Source organism: Pagrus pagrus (genome assembly GCF_965226575.1).
Source record: "Pagrus pagrus genome assembly, chromosome: 11".
NCBI lineage: Eukaryota > Metazoa > Chordata > Actinopteri > Spariformes > Sparidae > Pagrus > Pagrus pagrus.
Window position 1 is genome coordinate 20,887,785 of NC_140195.1, and position 23,979 is coordinate 20,911,763.

The 23,979-nt window shown below is 40.3% G+C and overlaps 1 protein-coding gene across 3 annotated transcripts in view; it reads right to left on the reverse strand.

The window, feature by feature from the left end:
- Positions 1–23,979, reverse strand: part of acot7 (acyl-CoA thioesterase 7) — a 58,016-nt gene that overhangs the window by 17,967 nt on the left and 16,070 nt on the right. For 2 of the 3 annotated variants that reach the window (XM_084366263.1, XM_084366265.1), the window contains exons 4-8: positions 20,364–20,455; positions 19,439–19,553; positions 18,992–19,006; positions 18,729–18,815; positions 4,279–4,395 (exon numbers count right to left, since the gene is read on the reverse strand). In XM_084366263.1, the coding sequence (XP_084222389.1) occupies positions 4,279–4,395; positions 18,729–18,815; positions 18,992–19,006; positions 19,439–19,553; positions 20,364–20,455 (426 nt within the window). The remainder of the gene's footprint in view (positions 1–4,278; positions 4,396–18,728; positions 18,816–18,991; positions 19,007–19,438; positions 19,554–20,363; positions 20,456–23,979) is intronic. The other variant, XM_084366264.1, reaches the window with a different exon arrangement.

Sequence of the window (23,979 nt, forward strand, 5' to 3'; positions counted from 1 at the left end):
GCATTATATTACCTATTATGCCAGTTCACCCCAAAATCAAAAAGATATCAGCTGTAGAGAATTTCAGGTTTGGGCAAATCATGCTAGATCAATTTAGTTACATTTAAAATCAATGAACAAGAACATTATTGTTGAGTATTTCTTATGCAATGCTGTTCCCTTTATTTCTCTAGCACACTTTCTGTCTCACCTCTAGCACCCCCTTCTCTCAACTCTCTTTTTATCCAGCATTCCCCTTTTGAAGTCATCTGCCTTTCTTCTCATTCTTTGTACCTCTGGGCATTTTGCTCTATAACCGAGGAGCGCAGTGCCTGAACACTGCTGAGGTACATCAGTGTCCAGCACCTTGCAGACTTATATTCTCAGTGCCAAATAATACACATTATTGTTCAGTACGTCTGAAGTCTGTGGTTGGGGGGGGGGGGGGGCAGTGTAGGCAAAGAACAAGAAAAGACATGAACAAACAAGTGACTCACAAGTTGTGACATGAGTGCAGCCAGTTTCTGATGTTTAAAAGACATAGTGTCTCAGCTCCACTCAGGTTAACTATTTATATGTCTTTGCAAAGACAAATCAATCCACTCAACGTAGAGGTCATCTCAGTGAAACACTGACACTTCAGCCCTCAAACAGCCTTCAATCTTTGGTTATGTAAAGTTTTACACCGGGCATTGTGATAGAATTTGTTAATATTTAAACTATGCACAACCTTGCATTTCATTTCAAAACATGCAAAAGAAAAGTATTTGCAGATTTATAATTGTGTTTCTGCATATTGGACCTCAAAAGTGTTGATAAAACAGAAACTGTAAACAGTAAATTAGGTGACAAATGAGGTGAACGATAGAATTTGATGGGAAGGCACATTAGTATGTATAATAAGAAGAAAGTAAAATTAAAACAATCATTACAACCATCAATCATAATTGCTTAATTAAATGCTAATTGTCTTATTTCTATTAATGTTTTAATTGCATACATTAATTGCAAATGCAATTACTTTTGAAATTGTGTTTTAAACATGTCAGTTAATAAATCAATTAATTAACAACTTCTGTAGGCATAGTGCGATGCTTCACATTAACCCTTTAGTCACACCGTGTTCAACGAACAGCTCCATCATCATTTGTTTGCTTGTTCGGGTCAGATGCACAGTATCTTCCTGAATCAATGAACTTGAATTTGTTCTGCTTTTACGTTGCTCATGCATGAGAACAAATATTTTAAACAATTTTCATGGGATCAAGTTTATAAAAATGAATATTTTATTATTATCCTTGTAGTTTTACATAAAATGTCACTGTTGAGCAAGTTAACATCTGGGATCTTCATGAAGACATGTTAAGTGTTAAGTTCATTCTGAAACTCTGCTTTATTTTTCTGTGTTTAATTCAGCTCTGTGTTTTTTCCTCTGATGGTTTTATCGTATAATAAACCTGCCCTGCTCTACAGTGATGGAAAATCTGTGCAATTAGTTAAGTGGACTGTTTAGGCTGGACACAGCAGGACCTCCAAAAATTCATAAACAAATCATCTGAACATCCTCCACATGAGCCATGTACAGGCACAGACCTCCGTCTGTTTTATGTCCTGGGTGTTAACTTCTCATCTCGCTGTAATAAATGTTAATTTGTCTTTGTGTATGCTGCTGTGCGGTCCTCTAGTTTCACACAGGTTGGCATATGGATTAATTCTCATACTCCTCACTGTTTATGACTCAGTATTGATGTATTGCTGTTTTGTTTTATGTTTGTACTCCATACACTGACATTGCCAAGAGTAAGTAAAACCTGAAAATCTGAAAATCTAATGTACCACCTTGTGATATTTTCCCATCGACTGGTGTCAACATGATATCTCTTTCTCAGGAGTTTTCTGAATAATTACCTGAAGTGTAATAATTATTCTATATAAACAAATCTGACTTTGCCTGTTAGTGATTTCCTTCAACCTCTACAGTATCTGTGCTGGAAATACTCGTGTCATATTATCCACATTTAGCTGATTACAGATCCGTGAAATAGATCTACAGGAGAGGTGCATCCTGGATGATATCTTCTTTTTTTTTTTAGTTTTTGTTTTTAATCCTTAACTGTAATTTTCCTAAGCACACCTCTTGAGCTTTTTGTCTGACCACCTTAAGCAAAATGGGAAATCTACTGGTGACATAACACCAAAGTCACAGTGGAAGCCAGGGGAAATCATGTCAGCACCACCTAAACTCAGAAGACAGACGGAGGCAGCAACTGGAGCAGCTCAAAGCAGCTGTAAGAGTTGGACATGGATCTGAACCAATCTGTACTGTGTTTTCAGGTTTTCCTCCAAGAAAGGTGTATTTAAGATGTCCCTCTTAGCTTCTACCTTTTTAAAAAAAAAAATGCTTTTAATTTGAGTGAATTCTCCTGTGAAAAATGTACATGTACAGTGAACGCAGCAGACTTACAGCTGACCTGGCACAGTTACAGCTGAGCTGTAAAAGTGTTGTTACCACTTCATAATTCAACAATGGGGACAGATGTAGCTGGTCCATTGTTAACATCATATCCTGCAGTAATCATAACATCTGATGTTAGCACTGGGCGTCTGTATCACATCATCTCAAGCACATGAACAGATAGAACAGACACTGAGCCGAGAAAAACTGTAACTCATAAATGTAATACACTGCTTTTACAGCACTTTGAGGAGACTGCTTTCAGTCACTTTTGAAATATTTTGATCCCATAAAAATACTAATGAGCAAAACTCAAATATCCAATATTTTCATATTGTCACTTCCCAAGTGTTTTGGGTCAAAATGCAGTTCATCCTTGTACATTTTCTCTCATTAGCAGTACTTAGGCATTCAGACATTCAGTCAGATATATCATTATGGATTTGATTTACAAGTTTCCAACAAGATGCTGCAGTACCAGACTAGATAACAAAGTTTCTAAAAGGGATATGATCGCACCGAGGTCCGAGTTTGAACGGCACAACAGCTAGCTTCTGGACAAAGGTATGTTTCTCGCATGTGGCAGTCCAGACATATTTAACAATAGCAACATTATGTCGTCCACTACATTCTCAACCCCAGTTAGAGTTAACTTCTATAGCGTCCAGTATGTTTGACGCCTGGTGGGGAGGCTGACCGCACACACAGCTCAGCTGGAAAAACTCCGCAGTTTATTTACAGAAAACATTATGATCAGCATCACATTTCTAAGCATTTAACTTGCCCCAACAAAGAGTTAACTTGCTCCTGGCAAGCATTAATGTCAAGTATTTAATAACAGCTACTTCAAAAGTGTTTCAACCTCACGACTGTCGTGTGCAAAAATATTATAATTATATAAGAGTTTCACCGTTATTGGCCAGTTTACAAGGAAGACGCAAAGAGAAAACACAACGAGAGATAAGGGGATGAAGCACAACATATAGTACATTAACGAGGTCGGCAATATTTAAATATCTATTACACCACATATCAGCAAAGAAACAAGTACAGTATGTCTAACACTCCTCTTGTTTTGATCCAGTTGGTCTGTGGGTGTGTATCTGTCGGAGTACATGTTTGTTCCTTCTTGGATTTGTGTGCTTTTTCTTTGTCCTTACAAGCACTGCTGATTTGTCCAAACTACACTTCAAGTAAAACCTTTAACCCAGTGTTCACCTTTTCAGAATGGGAGAGCAGTGTCAAAGGTATCACCGTTGTGAATGGACACTTCTCCCCATTAAGACAGCAAAGGCCAAGTGGATAATGGTGTTGCTGATCCTTGAATGAACTTTCAAAAAAGAGGCTCAGAATTTGTCCACATTGAAAAAGTCAGACTGAGATGGGTTGTGGCAAACGCAGTTTAAATGATTTTATCACTTTAAGAGCGAGGTAACATCTCAGAGACGAAGCTTGGTAATGGAAAATAGTTCAATCATAACAATGAAGTGTTTTTCCAGACGTAGCAGCAGCAGCCCCACAAAACACAACTGGTCATGATTAGCAACAGTGTGACCACTGTAAACGCTGGCTCACCCAATTTAAAACGACGCTGCCTGAAGCTCAATTTATAGACTAGTGAGTTTTTTCCACATTATCATGTAATTGGGTTTTTAGAGAGAGCAGTTCATTATTGGGGGCAAAAGTACAAGAGAAGCAAAGTCATGAAGGGTGGTGACGCAGCTCCTGAACACTGCAGTACACGTTCCATAGAGATACTGTATATACATAAATCCTTCAACCTGTGGATATCTGTATTAATCAGTGACTTAAAGCTCTGAGTGTATTTATAACATCATCCTCACCTTTCATGATCTTGCGATGGAAGTTGATGGCATCCACAGAGGCAGTGACAATGTTGGTGTTGCAGTGCCGAGCTGCCACAATGCCGGCGACCTCATCCATCAGCTTCATGGTCACACCTGTTCCAGACACACACACACGCAGTTTGACTTTTGTAAGATATACAGAGAAACCATACCAGATATTTCTACTAGTTTTGCTCATCTTAAGAGCAGCTGGCATTACTGTGACTGCTTTTGTAAACATCACCTTCACACAAAGTCTTTTCTGTTCGTCAACAACATAATAAACTCCAGTGTTTTGTTTATAGACTTCTTAGTTCATAGTTCGAGACAAGCACAAACATTTCAATGGAATTTCTCATAATTTTCTGTCTCCTTATCCGAAACACGAGTATGTTATCAGTTATCAAATTATTATTGTTATAAAGTCTGATCATACGGTACAGGTCCATGACTATTGAGCAGAAATAATCTGGTGGAGATGCCTAATGCAACACATACATTGTGTCGTTCCTGATACATAATCAATTAAATAAAATAAGGCAATTTAAAACCTCCAGAAGAAGTCAGTAAGTTGCCCTTGAGATGAGGTTGCGTTGTCAACTGTTGTTTCAAAGGACCTTAAGCTAAAATTGTGCCAAACCTCTTATAATGAAGCAGGAACTGCACACCTGTCATCTCCAGTGAAACTTCACATTTCTCTATGAATCAAAACAAGCCTTTCCGGGTAAATGAAGTCATTATGTTGGCGGGTTTCTCTGTCGTGTTTCAGACACTTTTTCACTGAGATGAGATTGTCTGAAGTTAAAGTTAATGGGTTTCCTAATGCAATTAGAAAACTATTCACCTGATGCTAAATTATCAATGAGTCTCCTTGCCATTTCCTTAACTTCAGCAGACTCATTAGTGTATCAGCTGACAGCGAGAAGCATTTCAACAGACTTTCAACTAACTCACTGTCAGCTGTCAACATACAGCAAACACAAGGCTGTCCTCACCACAACATCAACAGCATTAGTCATTTGTTTTAATGTGTAAAATGACCTCATTAACGTTTTCCTTAGAAGTGACCTCTCGCAGTCATGTGATTAATGACTGTCCTCTGCAGCAAAGACTGAAGAGGTGTAAGTTGCTACACTTGCACAATAAAGTCCAAGGAGGCAGCTCATTTTTTTGTGCATACAAAGTATGTGACTTTTGAACAGGAGACATTATGTTCTTTAACGATTAATCGATAAGTTGCTTGGTTCTGTAAAATGTCAAAATGTCAGTGTTAGGCCAAAGATGACGTCATCACATGTCAAATGTTTTGTCCACAACCCAGTTTACTGTCATAGAGGAAATAAACCAGAAAATATTCACAAATATTCGCTCATAATTTACTGATCGATTCATCGTTGCAGCTCTACTTCCTGATAGACTGTCACAGCTAGTTGCTTGTGTTTGTTGTGTGTGACTAATATGTTTAGCCTTATTTGTGACAATCAAGGTATACTGAACACAAACATATAGATGGACAAAATAGAATCATTATGCTGCAGGAGAAGTCCGAAAAAGATCCTCAACAGATGAGATCCGGAGCACAGTGCCTTTATCCGAAGAAGACATGCTAATTTGTTATTAAAAGCTTTATTTATGACTGTGTGCTCTAGATATTATGGCTGTTATTGTGGTTAATAATTTGTACTCTGCCATGAAAACTTGATAATATGAATCTGTTGTCAGTGAAATGAAGCCGTTCGGTTTGAGATTTTAAACTACAAACACTAAACAGCCACCTTTCAACCCTACAGGAGGTGAGTATTTGATCATAAAAAGATACATTTTGGGTGAAGCAACACTTTTAAGATGTGTGAGCACATCAAAAATTCCATCATCACAGGGTTTACATTGCACTTTGCCAACACTTTCAACAGGAAATCAACATCACAGATTACAGTCGGGATTGAAGCCCATTATTTATAAAGCAGGCGAGCTCACAGAGTCGACGCAGAGGAATTCACAAATCCACACCAGCATTTGTCTGCGTGTGCCACACACACAGCCTTTACAGCTTTCCTCATGTGTGACGGAAACAGTTGTTTTTGGGTTTCTCGCAGAAAGTGGGACATCTTGTATGGAGTGGGTGGGTTTAAGATGAGAGAAGCGAGGACGAGGGTGGCATCTGTGTCTCACATAGGAGAAAGGGTTAGGTAGTATGCTCATTTAAAGATATTCAAACCTTCACTAGACACTCCAGTTGCACCAATCACTCCCTCTGAGCTGCTTTTTGTATCTCTCCTGCAACAGAAAATCAATAAGTCTGCTCGCTGATGGCTGGTTTGGCTCCCAAAGGCTCCTACCATCTGCACTGTGTGGCTCTATTTATGACAGCCAAATGTGTGGGAGTACAAACAGAATGTGCTGCTTGCTCCCGAATGCAGCATTCACTGTAAAAGTGGGCCCGCTGAGTTGATTAAGTATTAAACATGCCATTACTCTGACATCATTTATCCCAAATGGCCGGTGCATCACTTGCATTTCATTTGGCTGATTATACTGATACGTGCACAGGTTCGGTTTGGAAAGTAATCTTATTTTTCTGTCAAAGCTGAATCTTTCTCAGAGGTAAAAGAAGACTCACTTAAATTTCCAACAGGATGTATCAAAATAGAAAATAACTTGATGCTGGAGAAATTGAATCGAGCTCTGGCTTTGATGTGTGATTATTTGGTTAAACTCAGGCCAGGTAGTGTGAAAGTGACAGATCTTTTTCTCCATCACATGAAAGGCTCCATCACCTTTAACTCAAACCAAAGCCCTGTTGATAGGAGAAGTACATCTATCAAAAAACGCTCTCTGATTAAGGCTGATGATGTGACCAATGTTCAAAAAGGTGACAACAGCATGTCAGGCTTAAAGTGTGTGTGGGCAAGGAAATATATCACTTCCTTCCTTGAGCCCGTTGTGAGACATTTTCCAAGACGCATCTTGTTTATCTTTTCCCATCTCCGCTATGTTGTGAAAATTGATGGGATCTCACCTAAGATTGAAAATTTCCCCTGGGTACAAGACACATCAGGCTGCTGCTAGTCAAAGCCTAGAGTGGTCGTGTCTGAGCATGCAAGAGTTAATGGAGATGGATCATGACCTGGCAGGATGATGAAATTGAACATAAAGGTTGAATTATGCTAAACTGAGTGTATGACATCATACCTTGATTTGTCAAAGTGGCACCCGCCTAAATTTTCTCACAACTCACTGCTGATGATTTACAACTCATCTTTAAATCACTTTAATAGTATTGCGTTAAGGTAAGTTACACTGACAGCAGCTATAATCAATATTTTTATATCAACAAAGGATCACGTGACTATTTGTGCATGTAAGAGGTTGCTCATAGTGATGAACCCACAGAGAATTATCAACCAGCTCCGCAGTTCTGCTGAACTCTAGGGACCTTTATAACAACTTCTAGCTAATTGTTTTGGTTTTCGGGTCTGTAATTATGCTGTTTTGGTTCAGTCTCACTGCTATCATCAGCACTGTTTTAAGCAGAAGCATGCAGCTTCAGAGAAAAATCTCTCAAACCCAACACCTGTTCAGCACCAAACAACAGGAAGAAAAAGTTAGCTGGTGAAGACAGTGCAGCATTTACTGTTTCAGAGCCACATATTTCTCTCAGGAGATGGTGGAGACCAAAACAGAGCTAGAAGAGAGTGAATATTGGACTTAGATTTGCCTGATGGACAGAAATCACGACTCCACATTAATGCTAATGTTGCTCCATAACTGTTGTGTATGTAATAAGCAATATAAAGCATAATAAACTGTTCTTCACATCAACTTTTTGTACATTTTGTGCTTTAAAAAAATCAGTTATTGTATGTTTAAAGAGGGAGAAAGTACATTTTAAGACCATCAATTTAGTCTAGAGCATCAACACTAATATGTTGTAGGGTTATAGGTTATCTATTTCTTTCACTTTAAAAGTAAATGTCAACTGACAGACAGTCAGATGGCCTTGCACTCCATAATATTGAAGCCTGGTTTCCTATTGCTGCTACTGAATCGCACTGTCTCCTTCTCAAGGACTAACATGGTTCAGTACCTTCCCTGAGAAGCCTCAAACTGTGGGAAACTGCGCCCCCAAGGACCCGCAAACCATAAACATTTTTCCATGTCACGAACATCTCTTGGCCTTAAGCAACGTTTGCTGCAATATCCATATTATAAGCATTCTGAAAAGACTGCTGGATTGGCTTAATAAGATCCAGTTTAGTACAATAAGGTCGTATTTACAATGCAGGAATGATTGCAAATGAAATCTATGGTTAGCATTCAATAACATGATCTAACTGAGCCAGATAAGCTGCAATAAACAATACATTGTTGTGTTGTTTTCCACATAAATATTGTTTTCTGTCTTTTTCTCATAGCAATGTTACAAAGCAGCAGCTCTCATGGATCAGCTGATAAGCTCTGATGACATTAAACCTTGAAACAAAGTGACCCTGCATTTTGAGCGATTTCATCTTCTATTTTCAAATATTTCATTTTAAGAATTAGATTACATTTTTTTCTTTTTCTCTGTAATGGAATGAGGACTCTTAAATAAAGAATGGAGAGAAAGCCACACTCAGCATGCTGCTGTATGAAGTAAATGGCTAGACTGGAACAGTCAGGAATATCATTTAATGACATGACATGAACTCTGTAACTTGTACAGAGCACTTTGTTATTTGTGGACCTTGTATTTCTGAGGGATTTTGAGAGAGACTCAGTGGAGCAGTAAGAGTGGGTTCCTGTGGTCTGGTTCTCTTGCTCCCCAGTGTTAGCAGCTCTTCAGATGCCTTGAAAAAACGAGGCTGGTGGGTGTGGTGGGGGGTGGGGGTAATTACCCAAGTTTCCTCATGTTCTTTACTTTACCACACTCCCTGAGAGACTTTGCACAGCCTAAGAATAGCTATCAGTAGTAAAAAGCTGCGAGTTTCGATGTTTGAAAACACTGTTGTCTTGCTTGAGTTAGTTCTGATAGCAGCGCTGGGAGGCAATTATGAACGCTAACTGATAAAAGTCTTCATTATTTAAATTGTTGGAATTTTTGTTGCTTATTTTTCCTCACCACACACTTGTCACATTGTGGGAGAAAGCTAGAGCAATTCCCCAAAATGGCTCATTAGCATTCCTCATCAGCAGCAGCACAGCGGCGGTAGATGTGAATGCGAATGTCTCTTCATTTCAGAGAGGAAGAGCAACATTTCATTAAGCTGTTGAGGGGAAAATAAGGACAAATCCTCCTGTTGAATTTTTAAGTGCAATATTCACCTTTATTAAAACCTTATGATAATCTTCAGGCAGCTCTACTTTCTGTTGCCTTAACTTTAAACTCCCCTAATCAATATTTCATAGATTAATAATGAATCAAGTCTACATGTAACGTAAAAGGGTTCAGTCACAGTTACAATCTCACAGAGAATTGTCGCCCAACTCTGCAGCATTTCAAACCCTCTTAGCTCAATGTTTTCATTTTGCACATATTACAGTGGGGTTCAGTCTCAATGTTCCTATCATTCCTAAAAGCAGGAAGCCATTTTCAGCAAAAGTTCTCTGAAACGTTTCATGCACTATATTGCATCTAATGGACACATAGCATTTTATCTTACTAGACCTCCAAAGGGAGCACTGGCTCGTGTTCATTCCACAAACGAATTATAAGATTGTGTTGGCTACTTAGTTGTTCTGGTGCACTAGAATAAAAATGTCGAGTCAAATCAAGTGGACAACTGCGCTGTCCTTGAATACCAAAGATGCTTGTCTTTATTAATCACTACCATCATGCAACTGTTAATGCAACTCCTGCAAAAAGAAAAACCTTCTCCTTGTACAGTCGATGTAAAAGGTTGAAGTGAGGCTCAATGTGAGACTGCAAATGAGGACAAGCGAGGCCAAGACAGCCCTGGGCCTGGCATTACACATTCACAGGGTGACATGGCACACTATGACTCTCCCTTTGCCGTAGGGTGGGAACTCAAAAGGCAGGGGGAGATGGGGGTTGGAGTTGGTGTGTATGAAGAGGAAAGACAGCTCACTCCAAATGGGGAAAAAAGGGCAATTAGTAACCAAGTCCCTAGTGCAGCCCAGTTGGCCACGGGGCAGAATACCTCTGTGATTAGATTCCTTCTGACGATTTCCCCAAATCTCTGCGCACAATGCCTTCAATCGGCAACAGGCATGAAGGGAGTCTCCCGGGCAGCTCTTGTCGCCCATCAACTCTGTCTCCTAACTTCAAGCCCTTTTGATTAGAACCAGCTCAGACACAGCACACTGTGCAAAGCACCCTCTGATGTAAGGAGGAGAGAGTGTGAGACCAACAGATATCGACAGCAAAGCACGCATGACCTCTGCCTCTCTTCACTTCCTGAACTTACCCCTTCCATCTTTGGTCTCTATTTCTTCCCTGTTCTTGCCCTCCGCCCACCTTTATCCACCGCTGACAATTCCCTATCTTTTTCTGTCCTTCTCATCCTCTCCCCAACAAGAGCTTTAATCATGGACAGTATCAAACGGCTCAAACTGCCTCCTAATGAGCTGTTACTATAGAAACAGCTCCTGTTAACATTACTGCTACGCAGCCATCCACCCACATCCTCCTAGAAGGTCCTATAAGCTGCATATTTGTATATATTTTACCATTACAGCTGTGGTGTGCTTTACTAGACTCTTTAACAAATTAGTGTGTGGCCTTAAGTTCTGCAAATTGCAAGCAAGCACCGTTGTGGTTAAACTGATAAAGTGTAACCTCCATGCACCCCACAGGCCTGGGAAAATCACTGAGATACGACTCCTGTAATGGAAAATCTGTCAGATAAAGGGCTTTCAGATGAAATGCACCTCTGGCTGTGATGGTAAAGGTCATGGACTCCTGCCGATTTCTCGTCTAAATGTAGAACTTGTTCTTTGTAATAGTAATTTTCATGGTTGATTTCTGTTCTGTTCTGAACTGGGTGATGTTCATTACACAGCTGAAATGTCTGCTCCATATTATGTTGGGATAATATCAGCTTGTTAGCTAGATAAAATTGGTAGAAGGTAAAGGCCCTGTCACCTTTTTGAAAAATCTTCTCGTTAAAAGTGCCCTCTGAGCTTTCTTTACCAGGGTGGAGATATGTGACCACCTTGACAGGATCTCTACTTCACCTCCACTGGTGTAGACATGGGTATTTCTTTGCCTCCTCATTTTAAAACCAACAATCAGCTTCTTGGTTTGGTTGATGTTGAGCATTAGATTGTTCTCTGTGCACCATTGTGCAAGACTGTTGATTTCCTCCCAATATTAACTCTCATTGTTGTTTGAAAAACAACATGGAGCTGAGCACACAGCCCTGGGGGGCTCCAGTGTTGAGTTTCATTGGGCAGATTGCATTGAATGCTGAGCTGAATTCAACAAACAGCATTAGACACCACTGATGTCACTAAGACTAGACACTGCAGACTTTTCAGGTAGAGGGTGATGTTGGCTGTTTGAGGCAAGAGGGAACAATCTCCTATGAGAATAATTTCTTAAAAATGTCAATAACAACATAAGCTAGCTGATTGGCACATGTTTTTAGTACAGGGCCAGGGATGTTGTCAGGCCCAGCGGCTTTACTCATATTCATTCTGCTCTGGATACTGACTTTGGCCGGTCCACTGGAGGCAGAGTAGACGTTACAGCTGAGCCTTTGTTGAGGAGATCAAAGTGAGCATAAAATGTGTTTAGCTCAACCGGCATAGTGGCCTCTGGATCACTTGCCACATGTCTTTAGCGTTGTTGGTGTTGTAGTCCCTCTCTAGTCTCTGCTGACTTGTCCACTTTTTCTTGTTTATACAAGCTTTCATTCAGGCTCTGGTGGTGTTAAAGTATATGTCTCCTTGTCACCTGACCAAAAGACAGTTTTTTGGCTCTGGATGGAGACCTCAACCCTCCATTCATCCAGGCTTGGGGAATGATACAAGTTGCCTGTGATCGGTGGAAGTTGTTGAGGCTGTACACAGCCTGATGGGAAGAGCTTTAGCAACCTTCCAAGGCTGTAAAAATCACCTCCTCTGCATGTTTCATGAGTTAAAAAATGTAATGAATAAGTTGATAGCCCATTATACAGTTCTTTCAGCCCTTAATCATTCAGTCAGAGCGACTGGTTTCCCATTTACAAACAATAGAGGATGTGTGTGAACTAATTGCTGATGGTCGTTTTTTGCATTTACTTTTTACTTTTACTTTATTTTTGCATAACTTATATAGTGTACAGTATGTCTGTTTCTCCATGTCTGGGTTGAATACTGCACACACACACACACATACACACAAACACTCAGGCTTTGTTACACAGTTCTTTGAGTTGTTGTGTTGAATCAATTTGGTGCAGGTCATTAAAGTTGGTGCCTTTACTCTTTTACATCGATTCTGCGTCAGCGTTTAGCACAAATAAACAAACTCTTCACTCAAGTAATGACTGCTCTGAGCATGGTGAGGTTGCTCTGTGCTCTGTTGTGTTTGTGTTTCCACGTTTCCTCAGTGATTTCACTTGCACATAATAGAAACAGCTTTACCACCCTGCAGATTGGACTCTCATCAGGAAGCAGGAAAACTTTAATTTAATGTTATTTTCTAACATTTATGCAGATAGATATAGATTCATTTCTATATATAGTCTAGACAGAGCCTGGTTTTAAACAACGTTTCCTCCAGTTTTAATGATTGTGATGGCTGTTGTTTCCCTTGTCTCTCATCCCAGTGGAAGCAAGGGAGTTTTCAGATACGTAATTGGTACGTTTCAAGCTCTGAGGTCATCCAGGCCTGTATGACATATGCCAAAACAATATACAGAGTATACTAGACTTGCAGTACCATGTACCGAGTATTACCAGGTAGTACTATTAGAGTATGGGTCCTAATTTTACTTGTAGTTCAGTTTCAAGTTAATATCTTAATTGCTCTCATTTTTTATGATTTACGTCCTCTTACCCTCTTTGAGGTTAGTATTTGTTTTGTGATTCCTGTGTGTGGTTCTGCTGCTTTAACTCTGCAATTTCCCCTTGGAATTACTGAAGTTCTCCATCAATTGATATTCAATCTACCAGGGTAGGAAGACATTTAATCTACAAGGAGCCTGGTTTTCGCCTGGAAGTCCTGACATTCAAAGATTCTTCTCCTGAGTCTATGGAAGGCTCCACCACTGCAGCAGATTCAGTATTTTATTTCTGAATCAATGTTAGTTTTGGAGGAGAGAAGGCTAAAGGTAGAGGTAGTTGAAGCAATCCACACACACAAACACACGTTCCTCACAAAGGTCGATCACGCAAGCTCCACTGGACATATCCCTGTCTCTCTGAATTCCTCTGTCTCAGGCAGTGACATGTTTATATACCCACTGAGCATAGATCAGAGCAGAAGACAGATAATATAGAGTCACAGTGATGGATGTGTTCCTGCGCTCAGGCAATCTCTGGCTGAACTCTATCAGACACACAGACATCCTGCACTAAATTTATGCATGTCCTGACCCTCTCTCCTGCTAACTCTCGTGCGCGCGCACACACACACACACACACACACACACACACACACACACACACACACACACACACATACAGTAGATACATGCAAGGATTTCACTTTACACACACATTCACGACCACCGTCCAGTGATTATTTCGATGAAAAAATGTATCAAATCTTCAACAGATACAAACATCTTACGACGTGTCTCTATTGATGATTTATTTTTGTCATTTTTGCCGTATTTGTTTTAATCAGACTACAGTTGTGTCCACCTGTGGCAATCAAACGCTGTTTCCATGGAAACAGGTGGTACGCTTCCTCAGAACATGGAGAAGGGAGGAGAGCAAGCAGGGAGAGAAGGAAGAGGGAGCTTGAGATAATGAGGAGAACTGGGCAGACTGAAAGGTAAAGAACAAGCAACAAAGATAAGGAAGAATGATAAGTTAAAAGGAATCGAGTCATAGCTCCTGATCCTCTGATCTACTCCAGCATTTAGAACATTTCCAGGCTTCTGTTCCGTATGTTGGAGACATTCATGACATACCCAGATGTCTGTTTTTTGAGGGGTGTACAGTCGCAGGCCTTGACCCAACAACATCTGGCGCCGGAAACATTTATCGGAAATGTTTCCAACACAGTGTGCAGGATAATTGTCTTTACTGCCAAGCAGCACATGCATGTTTAATGAACTGATCAATGTTGACTCCGTTGTATGTCATCGTGCATATACTTTTGACTGACCAGTTTATGAGGTAAGTATATGGGGATTAAAGGAATTGATTGTGCTGCTCAAGCCATTGAAAAATGACATTTAATAAGAGCAGCTGATCATGAATCCAACAGATATCTTAGAACCTTGGCAAAGTTTCTCCATGGCTTAACACCACGAGAGGTAAGTGAGAAAATATGTTGAAATAAATCCTTGAAAAACGGCTCTGTGATGCTCACAGAACAGCATGTGATCTTGTATCACTGCCACATCATTCCTGACCAAATAGATGGTATTACATTGATAATGAACTGTATTACCCGCATTAGCGTCAGTGACATAATTGTCAAATCCCTGGCTGGATGGATGTGGTGTCACATTCTCTGTCTGCTATTACCATCTGCTGTCAGTCAGTCAGGACACGTCAATGGAATATTAATAAGATCTAAAGAGATGATGTTCTACAGAGAAAATAAGGGAGAGTTGTTTGCAAGGTGCATACTGTATATAGGCTCTGTTCACAATATGAACAAGAATGCATGTGTGTTCTTGGATGTTCATGTGTTTGTGCATGTGCTGCATGCCTCCTTAGGCTCCAGCTAAGTAGGCCACTTTTCCACACCACAAAAGAAGGAGACATACAGTAAGTGAATAGTCTGTCATTGTCATGCAGAAGTCAGTTTGCTTTTCTACAACAAAAGTATAGAGAGAAGAGGGGAATGAGAGAGAGAGACAGAGAGAGAGAGAGAGAGTAAGACGCAGTGAGAGAGAACGAGCACCCTGGCTGCCTGACCTGACTCGGTTATGTAAACAAAATAAGTGTAGTGAAAGCAGCCGCAGCGAACAACAGGGAACATTGCCTAATGAGCAATGGCATGTAAAGAGAGAGAGAGAGCAGCAGCGGTGAGTGTGTGTGTGTATTCTAAATGACCTGCATGCTTGTTCCACATTTGATTTTTAATTGGACAGAATTCTCAGGGAGCTCGCCAAATTAAAAAGGCAACCACGACACGTGCAACACTTATTTGTCCCGCCCTGCTCCCTCCTCCTCCTCCCTGCCATCCTGGCGTCCTGTCCTGACTCTTTTTCATTGCCTCTCTTCCTCAGTCAACATCTCTCTTCTGTTTCTCTTCCTCACTATCTGGTGTCTCTCTGATGGCCTCTTTACATAGCTGACCTCAATAGAAATGGCAGTATGAGGCAGGAATATCCTGCCAGAAACAATATACCTCAACTGATAAAAAAGCATCTGTTCCGTGCTGATAAAATGTCAGATTTGTTACAGATGCAGCCAGGAAGGTTTTCACTGAGGGTTTGCTTTTTATGTTGTTTGGGACATCAGATAACCAGGTCTTTGGTTACGGGTGGCTTAACCATCAAATCTGGATATACAGCCATTAAATTAATAGTTTATCTCGCTTTTAATCTTAGTTTGCCGCTTTGTGTACTTTGTCATTTTTTCCAAAGTACTTTGAAAACCTTTTTGGGAACCTGGCTCAAATCCAGCTGGGAAAACAGCCCAGTGAGAAACAATAAAAAGATAACAGGGAAAAAAAGCCAACAGAAGTAATGAAGGATTCAGACGCACAGATCAGTTAAAAGGCTTTTGTGGATATGTCCTGGCAAGGAGCGTCCAAATGCCTTTTTTTGAAAGCACCATCCGAATAGTAAAGAGTTTTTCTATTTAAAGATGAATAAATGTTTTCTCTGGTGCGGATATGTGTCAGTCATTTCTCTATAATGGTGATATATTTTCTAGCTTTGACTCTTCTTGTCTTAAATCTAGTGTGACATGATCAAGTACGTCACTTTATACCGACAAAGTTTCATTCCTTTCCCAGGCCCCCTAAACACCATGTCGTTGAACACTGGCACAGGGTGTTTATTGTTTGTTTATGCATTTCAGCAATAAAAACTTTTTTTTAAAAAGATGATTGGATAGGCTCGGTAATAAATTCTAATGAGGTCAGAAGATGAGTCATAGAGGGACAACTGAAGCCTCTGAGTCGTCTAGCTTGTCAGCGGAGCACAGAACAGGAAACGGAATCAGCACCATAAATTTCCTGCTGCAAACACTTTCCTTTTCCCATTTTTTGTTCTAGGCGTCTATTTCCTGGTTCATACTGTCATTCCGTTCTTCACCATTACAGCTCATAACAGCAAAGAGGGCTGTCAATGCAAGTAACACACGACTACAACAACAGTGCACACATACCAATACAGAACAATCACTCACTACTAAGTACAAAAAGCCATAAAATTCTCTCTCAAGGACATTTCATTTTGCATTACATTCAGTAGTATTTCTTCTTCCGTGCCTCGGCAGAGCTGCCACAGGACACGCTGTACCAGAGTACAGTCTGGAGGATGATGCCAAAGGCTATAAAACTGGGAAAAACCTTGTCTGCGATTTATAAGCAAACTGCTGAAGATGGAGTATCAAACTGTAAACACATATGAACGTGTACTGTATTTGTATATGCAAGAGTGAAATGTTTGATCACTGGTTACAGATGTTTCTTTGTTCCTCGCACCTCTTTCCATGCTTCGACTACTTCTTCTTCATCTCCTCTCATCCCTTCACCAAGCTCCCTGTGCCTTTTAACTCCTTTCTATATGTTCTCCGCTGCAGGGGTCTCTGTTTTACCCGCTCACCTACAGGATTTTCATACTGTACCGAGGCTGTGGATGGTCACGACTGTCCCTGCCTTGAATACCAAACAGCCTGATGCTGCTCATGAGCTCTTTTCGTTTCACATGTGTGAGAATGACAAACAAATTAGACAGATAGTGGAGACTGGAAACACTCGGCTCAGATGCTTGTCAGCGTGCTGTATCGATCACAGCGTGGTTGTACATTTGAACTTTGGATTAAACTACATAAAGCAGTAAAACTTGCATTAAGTTGAATACTGTAAGAGTACCAAATAAATTAACGTTCACCACTCTGTACTTTACTAAAGTCGCTGTATTGGACATTTGTTATTCGGCATATGTCCCTGTGAGTTACACATATGGGTGTGTAACACAAATATTTACATTTTCTGGAGATTAAAGCAGCATCAGCCTCTATGGTATGTAGTGAACACACACATATATGTAGCTATTATAAGAGACGTGCTGTATGTTCCTTGCACAGACAAATATATACAGTACATTTCACAATGAAAGTCTGTATCCTTTTCTCCCTGCTGACAAAGAGTACAAAGGTCAGTGAGTCTGAATAGAGGTCTCTACAATACAAAGATAAATGCAGACACACGCTGGTCAGATTACCCAGACAAGGAATATCATCCTCATCTGTTAGCATATAGGGTTTAATGCACTGGTTGCTGCAATTTAGAAAATATTTTTGTTTAAAAAACATACAACCTGTTGGTAAAGAAATGTCTACTTTCACAGGCACAGACAAAAAAACAAAACACATCATTTCAGCTGCCAGATAAATGACTTTCTTGATCCGTCCCTGTTTTATCTCAGCTCTCTTTTTTTCCACACTGGGCAGGAAGTGCACGCTCAGCTTGTCTGAGCTTGTTTTCTGGTATTGGCTGTGACAGTGTTTACATGGAGGTGGTGAGAGCTTGAAGACTCAACCACACAGTGCTCAGCGGGAGAACCAAAACAATAAGCTAAAAGGGGATAAAAGCTTCTTAGAGCTGCAGAGAGTTGGTTGTGATTTCTTTGACTTCTGTATAATAACCTGTCTCACATTCCAGGTAGTCATTTTATTCATTGCTTATATCAATATGCTTTGTGCGAGGGCTGCACAACATGGTAAAAAAGCCCAAGTGAATATTTTGACAGATTAAGATTGTGATATGATTCCCGATGAGTGGGAATGATCATTTTCACATAACATAAAATCATAGTGATGTGACATTTGTTGGACTTTGTGTTTGGTGGTTGTACCACCAAACACATGTTTTCTTACATCTGGAGAACAAGATTTGCATCTCTGCGGCATGATAGCACTTCACTATAATGCTATTGTATCACAGATTTAACCTTCAGCCTCATAAAACAGATTTCACATTTGGATATCGCACATGGCCATATTGAAATTTTGATCATTTTTGGGGTCAATTGTTGAGCTTCACATAGGCCTGTTCTCAGCAACATGTTATAGGCAGTTGACTCCATTACTTTCTGAAATTAAGACACAAGCTCAGCTGTTCAACATATAATCAAGAAATTAAAAAAAGAAATGGTTAAACTCACCTCCATGAACATAGCTGTGTAGTGTGCAGTCAGAGGGGCCCACCAAATGGATCAGACTGGACTGGCTGAAGCCGACTGAGTGTTTTTCTGCCATGCAAACAAACACACACAATGAAAAAAATGTGAAGAAATGTTCGAATTCTGCACTGATGAACATTCTAGTGCGTATTTTGCCCATGCAAGCCAACACAAGCAGAAACTACATGCTGCCCTGCAAAAACCTCACTGCATTGACATGCAACCTGCCAATCAAGCTAACATACCTTTTGGTAGATCCTCTGTGGTTGAGTACGCATGACAAAATAGAGAATCAGTTATTAATTTCACTGTCATGATGACTGACTGACTGACTATTCACTTAAAAAAACACACTACAGTTCCTTATCGAGTCATAAAAGGTACAGCAATGCAAATACATACAATGAAAGAGCACATGGTGTCCTGTACCGTAATGTTCTGTTATTACACTCAAAAACATCAAAACTGGAAATTGATTCAGGCGTGCACAGTGCTTCTGTGGGAAGTGGCGGTGTTCAATTATTTGCAGGCATCATGATGACACTTTCACTAAGTCAAGAAATCATTTCAGCTTATATTTCCATCCTCTTTCAATCCATATGGGAGCAGGAACATCACCTATACCTCAGATTTCTGTTGTATGTTAACTGCATGTTAGGATCTGATTGGAGAACTTTATGGGAGGATGTTACCTGGGTTGGGTGGAGGTGGCACCACCTCTTCAGTCCTCGCTTTGGTCTCCAGTCTCTCACTCTTCTGAGTCTCGTAGCGCTTTCTGCCCTCCTCCTCTTGCTCTGTACTGGCATACTGCAGACAGAACGAATATAAGTGTGAACTTATGCACAAAACTGCCGTGTCCGTAATTTGTAAAGTAAAAACTCCACCGCAAGTTACCAAACACAGAGGTCAAGGGAAAATAGTATCATTTAAATTGTCTGTGAAGGTTGCATTGCCTTTCAAACATCTGTTTTCTCTCAGACAACTGAACAAGTAATAAATTTGACTGCGGCTCATAATCTGTTTAACAGCAGTCAACAGCTGTGCTATGACGTCGGCTATATTGACATTTAGAAGTGGTGACAGAGAAGGTTAGGAGCAGCAAAAAGCTGCCATATTCAAGTACAGCCACAAAGCATCTTTTACTTGATCTAAAAATGAGCTTAAAATGTATATTTACAGTATACTTCTAACATATGCCGAAAGTGGGCAAATCAACTCTGAACTGTGAACAACGTGGCTGCTGAAGAACGTAAGGTCTGTGTTACACGCAGCCTCGACATCACATCCAGGAGACACAGACATCACTTATCCCATGTGAATGCGCCACATGACGTGGTAATTTCTAAATCTCATGAGGTCCCCTGGTAATACCAGTCCCGCATGAATTGGGCTTAAGACATAAAAGACGTGTGACAGTGAGACAGACTTTTCACACTGTTGAATGTGAGTATTTTTATCTTTTACCAGATGGTTTCTCTCATGGAGTCCCTTATCTTGACCTCTCATCAGGTCATTTCTGATACATATAGAGGGACAGAATCAGATAGAGACAGAGAAGCTGACAGGTGAAATGCCAAACTTTGGTCCATGAAGGTCAGAGCAAGAGTTTGCATGTACCTTGATGGGCGGCACCTCCATGATCTTGTCGACGTTCTTCAGAGAGCAGGGGACGTACCACAGCGCCGCCTTGTTGGCCAGCTTTTTGGCACCTGCAGTTAGAGAGAGAGAGAGAGACGGTTGAATTCTTGTACAAAGAAACATGCCAGTCAATCATTTTAAAGCTTCCTTCCACTAAATAAACTGATGTCATTTTCTCAGAGTTTTGTGACTGTACACCAACAAGCAAGAAGTTTTGACACGTCCTTTAAAATAAAACAAACAATGGGGTAAACAATTTTGAAGCAGCTGTTGTCAAAACAGACGCTTTTATTAACACCCCAATAAAAGCCAATCCAGTTTTTAACGAATCCAGAGGCGCTGCCTGAAGATTAGTCTTTCTTCTGCAAACAAAGGAGCAGAAAACAAATGAGGTCTTTGTTCAAAGACAATCATTCACGTCTATTCAGAAGAACGCACTCTCACATTCGCTAAACGCAGTCCCTTGGTTAGTGCAAGGTTTAGCATAATCCCTAAATCCTGAACATCCTGTGTTTTCATGTTGTGATTAAGAAATGGAGGGATGGCAACTCACTCATTAGGTTCTCAGTACAAATATTTACATCACATTATAAGTCAGTGAGGTGTCGACTCTGGTGTGTTAAAATATAAGATGTCTGAATTGTTCCATTATAGCTGACCGAGTTTTCAATTCAGTGCAACAATCTTTCAGTCCTGCAAAAAATAAAAAAATAAAAACAGAATATATGTGGGTGTTAATACATGTGCATAAATTATTACATTGTATTCACAGGAGTTGAATAAAACTCCTGAAATCTTGAGAATTTATTCAGATTTTTACATTTTTGGGGCAAAGTTACCTTTTAGTAATAAGAAAGTACCTAAAGTAAAGTAAATCTGCTCGTTATTGGAGCATTTAGAAATCCTTTCAAAGTTGTGGACAATTTCGGTGTTTCTTTGGTTTATCTGTGGATATTTAAACTCTTTCTGGATGTTATTCATTATTTGTCTTGTGTGTGAATATCTTGAAAGTGCTGTCACTCAAACATTTTATCCCTTAGATTCTCCTCTCTTGTGACTCCCTAAATATAAAACCATCTTCATCATCAATGAGTGAAGTACGCATATCGCTTCCTGTGAATAAATATAGGCTCTGACATTTCCATAAAGCTCCATGTACAGTAGCGCGTGAAACGTTTCGGTGGTTCGGGGGCTGCAACATTAGCTCTGCCTTCCTACAGAAAGTTAAGAACCAGAAGACCAGAAGACAAAACTCGTGGAAATCACATCCCATAGCAATCAGGCAGAGAGGTTGCCATAGCGATATCTGCCTACACTTTTTCTCTTAATTCGCTAACAGAGAGAGGGGGGTGTGGGGGGGAGGGGGGGCTATTTTGAGGTTGTGTTGTTATAGCACGCAAGGGAGGCTCACAGATTAAAGACAGCAGGTTCAAATGAAATCACTGTCGTAAAGTCTTTTACATGTTTCTGCAACATCTGATAGACTGACTGTTTCTCATTAGGACTGCTGGCACTTGCTTTATCAACCCATATTTTCACCCAGACTTACTTGTTTATAATGCAAAGAAACATATACATGTGCAGTGCATCTACGTGGACATAAAAACATCTCATCAATTAAAAAAATACCTTGATGAAAATCAAGAATTGTGACGTTACTTTGTTCTGTGAGTCCAGATCAAGGAATTGTAAAGTTAAAAGAAGAGAGTTAGAGCAGCCGCTCTGGGCACTCTCGGGGAACAACATTTGCATTTTACACCCAAGTTAAAACCGTGCAGACAGCCGGGCCGCGTTGCCATGCCGACCGCGCTTCTCCTCTCCTCCTCTCATTGGCTCCTGCCCTTGCCAGCAACCAGGAAGTTGCCCACAGCAGAAAGGCATATTTACATATCCTTGACTCTACCAAGACTGAGTGACTCCAGTCTATTATTAGCTCCTGCTGGACCTTTTAAGTGAACTGTGTTCAGGATGGAGGGAGGAGGAGAACGAGGAGGACGAGGAGGACAAGGAGGAGGAGGAGGAGGAGCAGGAGAGAAAAAGGGACTGAGGGGAACCATTCCCAGTCCGACTGGTGACCTTTCTAACCAGAGTGTAACCAGGGAGCTGGCTTTGAATTTCAAATCCCTCTGCATCGAATGAAGACAATGTCAACGTTTGACCATGTCATTGCCTGGACTGCAGCCATCTTCACGCCTTTACAGCGTGTCTACAAAAACAGCACATATCACACCTCATGCTTGAGACTGTCATAACATGCAGCTCACCACTACATGCAAACTAGGGCTGCCCAATATAATAAAAAAATCATATTGCCATTGTTTTGACGGATATTATGTTGCGATATGATCCGCGGTGATGGGAATGATTAATTTTTGCATCACAATTTTGATTTTCACTGAAAAAACTATTAAAATCATGATGATTTGACATTTCTGATCTCTGCATCACTATAGTACTTCACTATACTGCTGTCTTGTCACACATTTTCCCTTTATCAAAAAATCTAAGCTTGTGTGATTGGATATTGCTCTTGAAGAAACTGCAATTTGAGATAAAATTTCGATTAATTATGCAGCCCTTATGTAGAATATTTATCACAACAAGGCATGGGACTGGATTGTGAAAAATGTCATAAAATAATTGCACTAAAACATACAGGAGACATATTATGCTCATTTCCAGGTTCATAATTTTATTTTGGTTACTGCAAGAATAGGTTTACGTGCTTTAGTGCTCAAAAAACACATCAGTTTTCTCATACTGTCCAGTGCTGCAGCACTGTATTCCCCCTCTGTCTGAAATGCTCTGTTTTAGCTCCTGTCTCTTTAAGGCCTCTTCTCCCAAATACCCAGTCTGCTCTGATTGGTCAGCTCACACATGCCTGAGTCTGCACTGCTGACTACAACAGAGAACATGTGTTAAATAAATTCTTACGCGCCAAACTAGCCACTAGGCATAAATTATATGTGACTCTGTGACATAGTGAGATGTCACAAAGTCACAGGATTAAAGGCGGTTAGGGTTAACTGACGAGGCGTTTCAGGAGCAGTGTTTTCTGTGGGAGAGAGGAGCTTCTCTTGGGGCGGACCTTGACCTTTCAAGGTCTTGTACAGGCACAGAAAGCTATATAAAAACACTGAAGGAAAGGAAAAAAATGAAAAGGCATAAAAGGTCTCCGTTAAGGGACAGATATCTTTCTTGCATCACGTCCTCCTGCATAAATAAAGGATAAATAAATGGTGGACACCTCATCTCCCTGTCGTTCTTTAGTTTGGTATCCATAGTATCTACACACATCAAATTTTACGTTTTTTTGATGAGTACACAATGGGAATGACAAGCCTCCAGACATGGTGACAGGCTGAGGATTTTGAAATGATCAGCAGGATGCAGGCTCCCCCAGCAATTCAAGATCAATCAGTAAATCAATATAAGACTGAATATTATTGAGGTAGACATTTTTCAAGTCACTCCTGTGAGAATATTTTTTTTTAAGATCTTCGATAAAATCTTATATCCTCATCCTCATCCCTATCAATCGTGACGAATGGGTTTCTTGTATATGTTGGTTTCTATGTGATGACAGAAATCTGGA